At 39.6% G+C, this 14,099-nt stretch overlaps 1 protein-coding gene across 2 annotated transcripts in view; it reads left to right on the forward strand.

Moving 5' to 3' along the window:
- Positions 1-14,099, forward strand: part of HGD (homogentisate 1,2-dioxygenase) — a 54,294-nt gene that overhangs the window by 5,150 nt on the left and 35,045 nt on the right. For both annotated transcript variants that reach the window (XM_002758765.7, XM_035274092.3), the window contains exons 2-4: positions 301-372; positions 1,178-1,266; positions 5,660-5,765. In XM_002758765.7, the coding sequence (XP_002758811.1) occupies positions 301-372; positions 1,178-1,266; positions 5,660-5,765 (267 nt within the window). The remainder of the gene's footprint in view (positions 1-300; positions 373-1,177; positions 1,267-5,659; positions 5,766-14,099) is intronic.

Here is a 14,099-nt window from a genome sequence, read left to right on the forward strand (position 1 = left end):
GGAAATGGAGTCTCAGGTTTAGGGGGGTTCAGTGTAGATGCGTAAATCTGCTAAGTACAGCTAAAGGTGGAGAAGCACTTTTCTGATTAATTGGAATATCTAGCACTCTTCTGATTAATTAGAAGTCTAATATTTACAGAAAGCATATTCTCTTTCCTGAGTCATATGTCAAGACACAGTAAAGATATATATGTGACATCATATACACACGTATGTCCATATAGAAATTCTTACCTTTGTAGACTGCCAGTTTTCTTTAAATCCTACTAATGGTGACATTTGTGTCTTTGTCACATACAGTACCTTTCTGGATTTGGGAATGAGTGTGCTTCAGAGGACCCTCGCTGCCCAGGTTCCTTGCCAGAAGGACAGGTACGAGGAAATAAAGTGCTTAGAAGAGCTCTGAATCCTATTCCTGAATGACTAGCTTTCAGGCCAAAGTGCCTCCACCCACTGTGGCTCTTCTAATCTAGCCTGTGAACTGTCTAGGGGTTTCCTAAATCATAGGGGCAATGTAGATACAGCACAATGACAATACAAAGATTAAAATTGGATTGGTGGCACAGCAGCCAACCCAAACTAGTAAAATTAACTGTAGGGTTTCCACTAGTATCCCCAAAATCTAGGATTAAAGGGAATTCCTCATATTCCCCTTGAACACCATAAGATGTGATAATTATGAGAAAATAACAAGGTGCTTTAATATGTATGCACAAAGATGTTCATACTAGCGCTGGCTAGAATAGCAACAACACAGCAAACAAAAATATTTTCAGAACTTTTGAAGACTGTATCATGGCATAAAAGTTCTCATGGTATAATGTTTTCTTTAAAAGGAAAAGAAAAAATACCTGATTATTACAGGATTACAGGTATCATAGGGTCACAATTTTGGAGGATAAGAATGCAAGAAAAAATACGAACATGTTAACACTGGGTTACTTCTGGTTGTGAGATAATGGGTGATATAGTTTATACATTTTCTACAATAAGTATATATTACTTTTATAATCAAGGGGGCAAATCACATTAAAAGTTGTTAGAAGAAACATATTGGGTTGGAGATGATCATGAGCAGTGGCCCAGAGCATCCCCATTCCCCTATGGAGTTGGTTGGTGGGAAGGTGTGATGTTTTTCAGATGGGAGTAATATTGTTTATTGCATCCTTTGTTTCAGAATAATCCTCAGGTCTGCCCCTACAATCTGTATGCAGAGCAGCTCTCAGGATCGGCTTTCACTTGTCCACGGAGCACCAATAAGAGAAGGTACAAAGATTAGATGAATTCTGACCTGCAGGCTGTGGGAACTATGACAGGGACTTTGGGCTGCCTCCTTCCCCTGGGCCACAGCCTCCTAGAGCTGCTCAAGATTCTACTTCTTATAGGCTTTGGTCTAGGTCCTAGTCAGGAGAGAATAGACTTCCTGCTAGCTAGCACCAAGTGACTGGTGGAAGAAGGCTAAGGAAAGCTGTGCAGAGCCTGGAAAATACACATGTCCAGTTCCATTTACAAATTATCTCCTATACTTGGATTGAAATATTCCTAATAGTTTGGCCTTCTTCTAAAGACCGTCCTGTTGAGTTTTGGTTTGGGGTTTTCCTGTTTTCCTTTGTTTTATAATGACTGAGTCATAACTCTGGAATATTCAGAGCAATATCTTTCTCAGCTAACTAGAGGTATGTTCTTTTCAAAAAAATGTTGGGTAATCCAAGCTTGGATAGTTGAAAAGTCATGTATTATGGCCCATTGTGGTTTGAATTAATAAGGTTTTTATTCTAGCATTTGCCTTTGCTAGAAACCAGCATATTCATTAACATAGTATGCCATGTTCCATGTTCGCTCTAATCCTACATCCGGGTCAATGAACATGAGCCCTTGATTAACTCATATCAGGCAGGTTGGATGCAGTGTGTTATAGTTTTAAGAGGCAGTAAGTGTTGTGATTTAAATAAATAGTATCTAATTATAGAAAGTTTAGGCTAAGGCATTTGTGAAGAGGAATGCTGCTGATATTAGAGATTTGGGGAGAAGGGCATGTGGTCTTGTACTGCTTAGCAGGGCGGCCTGAGTTTATCACCACAGGTCCTTCTGAGAAGCAAATGTAAGTACAAAACTATAGTGGACCACACAAATGATAAATATTGCACAGTAACCATGGCCACCCTGGAGGCAGGCCCCCTGAGTATAAATCCTGGCTCCTCTTTTTCAAATCTTGGGCAAATCATCTGCCTTTTTTGGATCCTCTAGTTCTTCATTCATAAAACAAAGATAATAATAGTACCTATTTCATAGCTGTGGTGAGGATTAAAAGAAAGGATGTTTATAAAGCATGTGTATAAAGTGTATATTGCAAGGCACATGGTTAGTGCTCAATTAATGCTAGTTATTTTCAAATAATTATCATTAAGTATTGCCATCATGGCAGAGTTTCTGCCTCATTTCCAGGGTATCTTGAGGAGGCTGTCAAGAGAACTGCACATGATATATGGCAGGTGCTATGCTACATGTCAGTATAACAGTGCTTTTCTCTCAATAGATATGTGAGTGGAAGGAGGAAGAAATAGGGAAAGTTTTCTAAACATGTCAAAAATCAGGATAATTCCATTGCTATATAATCGTTTCTCTCTCTCTCTCTCTCTCTCTCTCTCTCTCTCTCTCTCTCTCTCTCTCTTTCTCTCAGCCCAAATAGACAGGGTAAGGTAAGCACACAGACAATTCTGTCCATTCTAATTTATGACAACCTGGCCTCTATGACTATGTTCTCGACTTTATGGCCCATTCCCTAACAGGCCACCTGGTCTCTGGATTCTGCTGCCTGTCCCCATTATTCAGCAATATCTTCAGCCAGCAGGAGCTGAGGTCTGTTCCAGGAGGCTGAAAAGGAGCTGTTGGCATTTCATTAAGAAGCTGGCACTGTTCCCTGAATCAGAATTAAATCTCTGTTCAGGGCAATGTAGTGCTGCCTGGGGAGTGTTATAAACTCAGCTAAAAAATAAGGGACACTAGGTATGGCTCACCCATCCATTTAGAAAAACTCTTCAAAGATACCAACAAAAATGTTGTGGAAATGCTTTCCACTGAAAATCTCCAGTGGGAAGACAGGACCAGTCCTATCCATAAGTAGGCCAGCCTGAAATTCCTAGTTACTACTCATTTGAACCATAGCATGCAGGGCCACCACAAAACTATTGCCCACCTACCTACCTAACTACCTGCCTGCCTGCCTGCCTGCCTGCCTACCTAGGATTAATTTTTATCAGATTAGCTAGCTGATTGATCCCTTGATTCTTGAAAAGGCAAGAGTCAGAGAATGTGGAAAATCTAGACTGTGATAAAATTCGGACAATTAAGAGAAGAAAGGCAATTTAACAAGCATCTAATAAGCGAGCATCTATTGTATGCCAGGAATTTTCGGTTCACAAACTCTTTGAGTTCTCACAACTGTCTTAGAAGACAAGGATGAAGAACATAAGGTCCAGGAAGTTTAGTAACTCTCCCAGGATCACACAGCTGGTTCCAAAACATACACATATGCTCTGAATTTCATATACTGGGAGCTGGAGAGGCTTAGTAAGACCAAGGCCTGAGGTCATGTCATCAAGAAATGAAGGAATCCAATGGAAACTAAACAGATCTAGCCCTTTTTCTCCCAGATGGCTCAGCATTGGGCCAGGCCAAGTCAACCCACTGAGATAGACTGTCCTTGGGCTCAAAAGGGCCAAAGCCTGTTGATTCAGGTCTGGTCTTCCATTGTCCATCTGTATTTTATCAGGGTAGTAGCCTCTGAAAGGACTTAGGTCCCTTTTAGTGAGTTTCAATGTCCCTTCCAACTTCCAGAAGGTTCTCATCCTGGTGTCCTTCAGAATTCCTTTATCAGAGTCTTCTTCCCTTATTGAAACCTGAGATCTGGTCCTGGTAGAGAGGACATGCTTTAAAAAGAACAGAAAGAAAAACAAATAGAGCCATAAATGTACCACAGTAAAACATGAACACACACTCTTCTAATTTTGGAGTACAGAAGTGTTAATTTATTTTTAAGTTCCAGGGTATATGTGCAGGTTTGTTACATAGGTAAACAGTGCCATGGTGGTTTGCTGCACCTATCAACCCATCACCTAAGTATTAAGTCCAGCATACATTAGCCATTTTTTCCTGATGCTCTCCCTCCCCCAACTCCCACCCCCCAGCAGGCCCCAGTGTGTGTTATTGCCTTCCCTGTCTCCATGTGTTCATTGTTCAGCTCCCACTTAAGAATGAGAACATGTGGTATTTGGTTTTCTGTTCCTGCTTATGGCTACTAGTTCCATCCATGTCCCCTCAAAGGACATGATCTCATTTTTTTATGGCTGCATAATATATTCCATGGTGTATATGCACCACATTTTTTTAATCCAGTGTATCATTGATGGGCATTTGGGTTGATTCCATGTCTTAGCTATTGTGAATAATGCTGCAATAAACATATGTGTGCATATATCTTCATAATAGAATGATTTATATTCCTTTGGGTATATACCCAGTAATGGGATTGCTGGATCAAATGCTATTTCTCATTGTAAGTCTTTGAGGAATCACCACGCTGCCTTCTATAATCGTTGAACTAATTTACATTCCCACCAACACTGTAAAAGCTTTCCTATCTCTCCACAGCCTCTCCAGCATCTTTTTTCTCTTACAAATTAATATCAAAAAGACAAATAAACTCAATAGAAAATGATAAGGGACTTTTACAAGTAATTCACAGAAAAACTACAAAGAGTCAATAAACAAATGAATAGACTGGTTTTTTTGGAAATATTTTGTATTTCCTAACTTATAATAAAAGAAATACAAAATAAAATGAGATACTATTTTCCACCTAAAACACTAAAATTATTACTAATATTCCAGATTTGTGAAGATGTGTGTGACCAGGCACTCTCACATATTATTATTATGGTAATAAAGTGTTAAAATGATCTGGCAATTTTGCTTAGAAATGTATTGGATATATCTGAAAGAATATATATTTAAAAAATCATTAAGCTCTGATGTTTCTGAGGAATAGCCCTGAACAAATTGGAGGAAAAGGAGCCTTTACGTTTCAGGACTTTTTAAATTACTTGAATTATTTTTACCATTGGCATATGTTACTTTCATAATTTTAAAGGAAAAAAGTGATTTATTATTTCAAAAATAACAAAGTTGTCATCCATATTTTCTTAAGCGACATAGAACTCATTGTTTTTGCCTTCCAGGGCAAGGACTAGTATCCTATGATATCCATAAGCTAATGTTTTTCTATGGATTTTCCTACACAGATATCCCTCAAGGTATTCCCCCTTCCTTTATAGTTGTTAGAAAAGACAATTATTCGTTTTTTGGCAACATGGGAATAACCATGAATCAGAGTCCATTTGAAGCATGATGGGGGCAGTGAAAAGGTGAGAAGAGGCCAGAGGTGTGGACAGCAGATGGCCATTAAAAAGTGATGCTGTGACATTGCTTCACTGCTTCACACATTAAAGCCCAGGTCTAATGTGTGACTTGAGTGTCTTCGTTGACTTGACAGGTTGTCGCTGACTTGAGTGTCTTCCTGATGGTACTGCCTCAGCCATTCTGTGTATCACTCAGAACATTACTCTAAGGCTTGTATATCTTGTATGTTTTTTTCCTTTAGCTGGCTGTATAGGATTCTACCTTCAGTTTCTCACAAGCCCTTTGAATCCGTTGATAAAGGCCATGTCACTCACAACTGGGATGAAGTTGATCCTGATCCTAACCAGGTAACCTGGTCCTGTGAATTGAAGCATATCTTATACCCAAAGCCTTGAATAGAAATACCTAAATAGAATACTATGGTCTTGGAAAAACTTAGATAGCTTTTTTTAGTATTATTTTAATAAATGCTAAAGTGTGTCTATTTTCTGCTCAAACTTGGGTGCTATATTGGTCCATTCTCATACTGCTATAAAGAAATACTTAAGACTGGGTAATTTATAAAGGAAATATTTTTAATTGACTCACAGTTCTGCATGGCTGGGAGGCCTCAAGAAACTTACAATTATGGCAGAAGAGGAAGCAAACACATCCTTCTTCACATGACGGCAGGAGAAAGAAGTGTTAAGCAAAAATGGGAAAATCCCCTTATAAAACCATCATATCCTGTGAGAACTCACTATCATGAGAACAGCATAAGGGTAACCATCCCCATGATTCAATTACCTCCTACCAGGGAGGTCCCTCCCACAACACACAAGGATGATGGGAACTATAATTCAAGATGGGATTTGGGTGGGGACACAGCCAAACCATATCAGGTGGGAATTTTGGAACTGATTGATTGATTATGTATGTGCATATTGTTAAAAGAAAAACCTTAGACAAATCTAATTTAACAGAGTTTAATTAGGCAAAGGACAATTCATGAATTGTTTTATGTGAGCCAGGATAGGTTCTGAGAGACTCCAGCACAGACACTAATAGAAGATGATTTATGGACAGAAGAAGGAAAGTGATGTATGGAAAACAGAAAAGAGGTACACAAATAGCTACATTGGTTGCAGCTTGGCATTTTACTTACTTGAACTGAGTTTTAACTGTTGGTCACAAGAGTAGGTTACACATCCAATTAGGTTATGGTTCATTATGTATGGAGAAACCTTTAGGCAGAACTTAAAATATATAAGGAGGCAGATTTAGGATAAACTTGATTAACAGTGTGTGTGTGTGTGTGTGTGTGTGTGTGTGCACGCGCGCGAACGCACGCGCACACGCACGTGCACATGCTTTAGTTTGTATCTTTCTAGCCTAATGGGCACAGGAGTAGTTTGCACTTAGTAGAACTGCTCAGGTGAGTTGGATGAGTAGAAATTATATACATTGGTCAAAATGTCCACATGCTCTTAAGTTTTTTTCTGTTAATCTAAACTTGCCATAAAATATAGAAAACACATTCAATACTGACATCTTTGAAGAGAGGCCTTTGAAATATGGCATGGGGTGAGGGTCTTGCTGTCTGAGCTGAATGATGTAAGTCTATTGTGGTCACAGATCACTCTCACATTCTCTTTAGACCTAGGGCTTCCATTCTTTTTCTAGGAGTTTCCTCCTTTTAGTCTAGTAATAGTGGGCTTTTTCTCTGATTGTCAGTATTATACACTCTGCTTGCAGAGTATATAAGATAGAATGAGACAGAACCAGTACTATAGCAATGAGATAGAACCAATGCTATAATGGACTGAGCTCTGTTTTTTAACCTTCTGAGAACCCCAGTGTATTGCCTTTATCCCTGAGTTTTGATAACAGGTATATAGAGCAGGAAGAAAAACAGACCTAGGTTTGCATCCCCACCCCTCTACTTACTAGCTATGTCTTAAGCTATGATGTTTCAACTGTAAAATGGGATGATAACATCTGCCTTGTGGTGCTATTGTGAAGATTCTAAGAGAATAGGTGTGAACCTGCTTTGTACAATGCCTGGGATATGATAGACAAGAACTGTGATTCTGATACAGCTGTTTATATTTACCTGAATTTACATTATTCAGGTAAATTTATTTCTTCATTTTATAGTATTTTTTATTCTGAAGTCTTCTTCTGCCCTCTTTCCCTCCCTCTTTCTCTCTGTCTCCTTCCCCTTCCCTCTCTCCCCTCCCCCACTTTCCACAGCCCAAGGAAATCTCCTGTTTCCGCTTTGTTTACCAAGACATTTTGTCTATACCTGCAAATCTCCCTCCCCTAAGTGCCTAGACTTTTTATAAAATAATTTAGAGACACCTTTGGTTTCCTGCGCAGTTCTCTTTCTTGTCTTAATTATGGAAATCTCAAAGAAATAAGCATCTGCTTGAATGCTACCACCCCTTTCTACCAGGGACAGGAGGGAAGGGAGCCTTTTAGGGTAGAAAAATGTGAATTAATATTTCAAATGTTATCTACCTCATAGCCATTTTGAAACTAAGATATTTTGTCTAAATAATTGACTCTTAAACTTGTATTAAGTTTAATGCATAAAGTAGACATCCTCCCTGGTCCCCAGCTGGCCTATATATTGCCTTTAAGCAAATTTCAAAATGCAGCCCCTATTCTAACCCCCAACCCCTCAGACTCAGTCTGACACACACAGGGACACATGCTAGGCATTCAGCTCCTGTCCTTTTCCCCTTCAGTCGGACAAGGCCCTTGTGCAGCGCACAGCTTGCACAACCTGGGGACCCTGACTTTGCCTCATTCTTGAGTCTTTTGTGGGTTCAGGTAAGGTATAGTAATTATGTATATGAAGTTAACTAAATGAGGAATTACAAGAAAAGTTTATAGGCAGATTTGGGGAATTTTAATTATTGTTTATTTATAATAATACATAATTATTTATTATTATTTTGCTTCAAGATAGCAATCAAATCACTAGTGGTTAACAGGGTAAGCTGGAGAGTTGCAGGCCTCCTGCCTGCTCATATCAACAATTGTCTAAGCCTCTCAACCTTAATAAATCTTCACAGATTTGTCTGTAGTTGTGTGGGCAACAGTGGAGCCATACTTTTTTTATATGGTTTTATTTCATGTAGGGGGTTAGGTTTTAAGCCTAACCTTTAAGGAAAATGTGTGATGTGACTCTACTTTGAGTATGATGTGTAATATGCTCAGTAATATACTTTTATTATATATTATTATTTCCTTGACTATCATTGCTACATTTTATTTAATATGAATATACTCTTTCATAGGAATTATTTTGGAGTTTGGGTGGCATATGCTTGGAAGATAACCTTGTTCTAATAGAATTTTCCCAGCTTTGTCTTTTTTTTTTTTTTTTTTTTTGACAGTCTTACTCTGTTGCTTAGGCTGGCGTACAGTGGCATGATCACAGCTCACTGCAGCTTTGACTTCCCGGACTCAGATGATCCTCCTACCTCAGCCTCCCAAGTAGCTGGGAGCACAGGTGTGCACCACCATGCCAGCTAATTTTTGTATTTTTGTAGAGACAGCATTTCACCATGTTACTCAGGCTGGTCTTGAACTCCTGCTCAAGTGATCCACCTGCTTCAGCCTCCCAAAGTGGTGGAATTACAGGCATGAACCACTGCACCCAGCTTAGCTTTCTCTGGTTATATGAGTAACAGGTACTTATAAAAACAAAAATAATATAGAAATTAATAAAATATTACTGGAAGTCTCCCATCATAGGTGACTGTCAAGTATATAAGTTGTATGTGTTAATACATTAATTCCTAAATAGTTGATATACATTTTTGACCAGGAAGTTTGAAGCAACTGGATTAAAAAGCTGAGTTAATACAGAGGCATCAAAATAGCTCTATCAGGGTGGGTGTGGTGGTCCACACCAGTAATCCCAGCACTTTGGAAGGCTGAGGCAGGTGGATCATCTGAGGTCTGGAGTTCCAGACCAGCCTGACCAACATGGAGAAATCTCCTCTCATGCCGGGCGCGGTGGCTCACGCCTATAATCCCAGCACTTTGGGAGGCCGAGGTGGGTGGATCACGAGGTCAAGAGATCGAGACCATCCTGGTCAACAAGGTGAAACCCCGTCTCTACTAAAAATACAAAAATCAGCTGGGCATGGTGGTGCACGCCTGTAATCCCAGCTACTCAGGAGGCTGAGGCCGGAGAATTGCTTGAACCCAGAAGGCAGAGGTTGCAGTGAGCCGAGATCATGCCATTGCACTCCAGCCTGGGTAACAAGAGTGAAACTCCGTCTCAAAAAAAAAAAGAAATCTCTTCTCACTAAAAATACAAATTAGCAAGGCATGGTGGCACATGCCTTTAATCCCAGATACGCAGGAGTCTGAGGCAGGAGAATCGCTTGAACCTGGGAGGTGAAGGTTCCAGTAAGCCGAGATCATGCTATTACACTCCAGCCTGGGCAACAAGAGCAAAACTCTGTCTCAAAAAAAAAAAAAAAGAAAGCTGTATCAGAAGTTTCTGCTGGTTTTCTAGTAGATCCTTCCTCAGCCCATATTTGTTCCCCTCCCCTTTTCCATGCTTCCCGTGGTTAGAATGGCTTTGCTTTTATTCTTGAACTTGTTGCCTTTCTCCTGTTTTGAATTCCCTGAACACTTTCTATATGGTAGTCACCAAATGAATTTCTTCTCCAATATCTTCCCTGCTCCTTTGAGACCTTATGTTCACACACACTGGGAGAGATGTACCTCAGAACTCAACAGTGCCTCTATGAACACGGGCTCCATTCAGGTAGCAGTTTATCATCTGTCTGACCTGTGACCTCTGTCACCCACCAACTACTTCTCTTGCCCTGATAAACCCTGGCTGTTCTTGCAAAATCTACCCTTTTGTCTTTTCATTTATACCTTCTTTACAGGTTAATATCTCTTTACAATTTTATACTTCATTAATTAGCCACAGCATTTTGCATTCATCACTTCCTCCCTCATAACCTCCTCCAAATATGTACTCCAGACTCTCATCAAGAAAGGCTGAGAAAATTATATTTAGGTATCTCTTCTACGGTCCTTCCTAGCTGAAGCCTGTGTGATAGGTATGTCTTCACCTGTCATAGACCAAATCCAATATTTCATCAGCTTCACCAGCTATCCACATTAGTCATCTCTGGGAATTTGAAGACCTGAGAACTGCCTGACGTTTCCACCTGTGTAAGGTTCAGTCCCAAAGACAGCATCATGCAATATGCTATTATCACTCTCATCCTTGATACTGTCTCAGGAAGACTGGGGACTGCTCCCCCTAAAGCCTTCATTTTCTTTAGTGTATATTTAATTTGTTATCCAAGAATTAATGCAACCTCTTTTTGAGTGTATTTAAATTCAGCCTGAGGACATAAATTCAATTCATGAATATCTCACATAAGATATATACCTGATTCTATATATCTGTCTCTAATTTCTGAAGTCTCAGAATTTAATGAACTAATCTACATCCAATTTAACCATGATTTTACAGATTTCAGCTAGAATTCCTGAATTAGCATTTCTCTTTAGCAGGCCTTTAAAATTTATGTTTTATTATTATTGCATCTCTAACCTCTTGATTCTTTGAAAGTCAGTTTCTTGACCCAGTTAAGACCCAGCTGAGAGAATTACCTCTTGGTTCTTAACCAGTATAATTTGGACCAAATAAGAAATACCTCAAAGTTAATTAAAGATTATATCATAAAATGCCTTCTGTCTCCAGCACATGCAAATTATAAAAAAAAATCTTTCAAAACAATACACGCTTACAGGATATTTGCTGTCTAATTTGTCAAACTTTCCAGGTGTTGCTATCCTGAAATCCCCTTCCCTCCACAAATGTCTTGGATTTTCCTACCTCTCTTGCCCAAGTCTCTCCTATTCACAGCCAGACTTCTTGAGAAAATAATCTAAACCGACTTTATCACCCCCATTCACTCTTTAACCCTATGCAGTTCAGCCTGCCCAGACAACTCTATCGAAAACATGTATACCCTCTTTACACAATAGTGCATCACTCTCTAATTAATACATATTTTTATTTTAAAACTTACATGAAAATGTCAGTGCCCAGTAATTCCACTAACACAGAGTTAACAACTTCTAATGTTTTTGGTTCTTGCAAGTCTTTTCTTTTTGTACATATGTGTAAATAAATAATTCCTAGGGTCCCGTCTAGCCAGTAACCAAAAGTAATTTAAGATAACATCTGGCCAGGCACAGTGGCTCATGCCTGTAACCACAGCAATTTGAGAGGCCAATATGAGAGGTTCACTTGAGTCCAGGAGTTTGAGACCAGCCTTGGCAACATAGCAAGACCCTAGCTCTTCAAAAAAGTGAAAAACTTAGCCAAGCATGGTGGCAAGCACCTGTAGTCCCAGGTACTCAGAAGGCTGAGGTGGGAGGACTTCTTGAGCCCAGGAGATCAGGGCTGCAGTGAGACCTGGTCATGCCACTGCACTCCAACCTGGACAACAGTGCAAGACCCTATCTCAAAAAAAAAAAAGAGAGAGAGAGAAAAACAAAGTTAATCTTTACTTGCTTTTCCTGAAAACATTAAAGAATATTCAATATATGACCCACAGCAATATTTTTTAAAATCGCCTTTCCCCAGTTTTTCCCAGACTCCAACCGTCTCACATCTGTCTTCTCTCACCTGACCTCTCACCTTATCCAAGCTCTTCATGCCTTGTCATCATTGATTGTTGGCTTCTCTCTTACTCTGCCTACATTCTGCCTCTAGAAAATGACACCTGCACTATAGATCTTCTACCCCCTTTGGCTGGGAGACACACACATAACAGTGACCTCCATAGCAATACTGGAGTTCAAGGGACTCCAATGAGAATAAGCAAATCTGAATTTTCTGTAAAGATCAGTGAAGGGAAGAGGAAGAGGCAGCTAATATACTTATAATAATGCTTTTTTAAAAACAATCAGTTATATATATATTTACTTTGAATTGTTTTTATTTAAATATCGTATTTTGTGCCTTTTTTCATGTCTTTTTAAACTTCTTGAGCATAATTTTTGATGTAACATTATAATTCAACAAATGTTTATAAAACAATTCCTCTATTGTGATATATTTGAATTTTTTCCATTTTTACTATTATATAGTAAATCCACAGCTAAATATAATCCTTTCTTCTCAACATCCCAGCCTGGAACAACTGACCTCCTTCTTTTCTTCCTGAATCTCCTTTTTCCCCTGAGTTCCATGATACTGCATGATTCCTAAACCTGCAAAATAAGTGTTCTTCAAGGTCCTGAACTAGACTCTTCATATAGTTTGACGTGTCCCCACCCAAATCCCATCTTGAATTCCCAAGTGTTACAGGAGGGACCCGGTGGGAGGTTATCTCCCTGCACAAGCTCTTTCTTTGCCTGCTGCCATCCATGTAAGATGTGACTTTCACCTCCTTGCCTTCCAACATGATTGTGAGGCTTCCCCAGCCACATGGAACTATAAGTCCAATTAACCCTCTTTCCTATATAAATTACTCCATCTCAGGTGTGTCGTTATCGGCAACATGAAAATGGACTAATACAACTCTCACCTCCCCCTTGTCACCATCTCCCTCCAGGGAGAAGGGGAAGTACTTTCTCTCCTCTCCTCCTCTTCCTTACTGTCTGTCTTACTTACCTTCCTCTTTTCTTCTTCTCATCACCCCCACCTTCCCCTTCCCCTTTGTATTCATCTGCTAGGGCTATCATAACAAAATATACTGGGTGGTTTAAGCAAAAGGGATTTATTTTCTAACAGTTCTGGATTCCAAGATCCAGGTATCAGCAGGGTTGCTTTCTTCTAAGGCCTCTCTCATTGGCTTGTATCTTCCCCTTGGTTCCTTACATCATCTTTCCTCTGTAAGTGTCTGTAGCCAAATTTCCTCTTCTCATAAGGACAGCAATCACATCAGATTAGGGTCCACTCTAGTGACCTCATTTTAATTTAATTATGCCTGTAAGGACTCCATCTGCAAATAGAGTCACATTCTGAAATACAGGGTGTTGGAACTTCAACATATGAATTTGGAGGAAGAACACAATCTAACCCATAATTCTCTCCTTCTTCTTTTTCCCTCCAAATATCAACTAAGGATTCCCATTCTTTTGGATTCTTTTTGCCTTAGAGATGAAGGGATAGTTGTTGATAAGAAATAACCAAGTAGGACAAACTAACAAGAGGAACTCCTTGCACAACAGAGAATTTTCCTAGCTCACTACCCTGAATCAGGTGCCAAGTCCATAGAATGGTGATGCCTGAGTATACAAAAGAGTTTCCAGGGGACTTGTTTAAAATGTAGATTCCTCAGCCTTGCTCCCCAGAGATCCTAGTTCAGTAGGTCTGAGGTGGTATACAGGAGTCTCCCCAGATGATTCCCATGCAGGTTGGTGCTGGACCACACTTTATGAAATGCTGCTGTAGAGTGTGCTTTCAGGATCTCTCTGGTTCCTTTTTCCCTTTTCCTACTTCCGCCTGGTTCAGACCTCATTTCTTCTAAACTAGACTATTATAATGGCCTTCTACCTGATTCATATGTCTTCCCCTCCCTATCCCACACCGTGCTGCCAGAATCAGCTTGCTAAATTACCATCTCAAAATCTTTAAATCTCACCATCACCCCTCCCCTCCACTGTCCAACCAATAAATAAACTAGAAGTTTATTGGCTGA

Source organism: Callithrix jacchus, chromosome 15, assembly GCF_049354715.1.
Source record: "Callithrix jacchus isolate 240 chromosome 15, calJac240_pri, whole genome shotgun sequence".
Taxonomy (NCBI): Eukaryota; Metazoa; Chordata; class Mammalia; order Primates; family Cebidae; genus Callithrix; species Callithrix jacchus.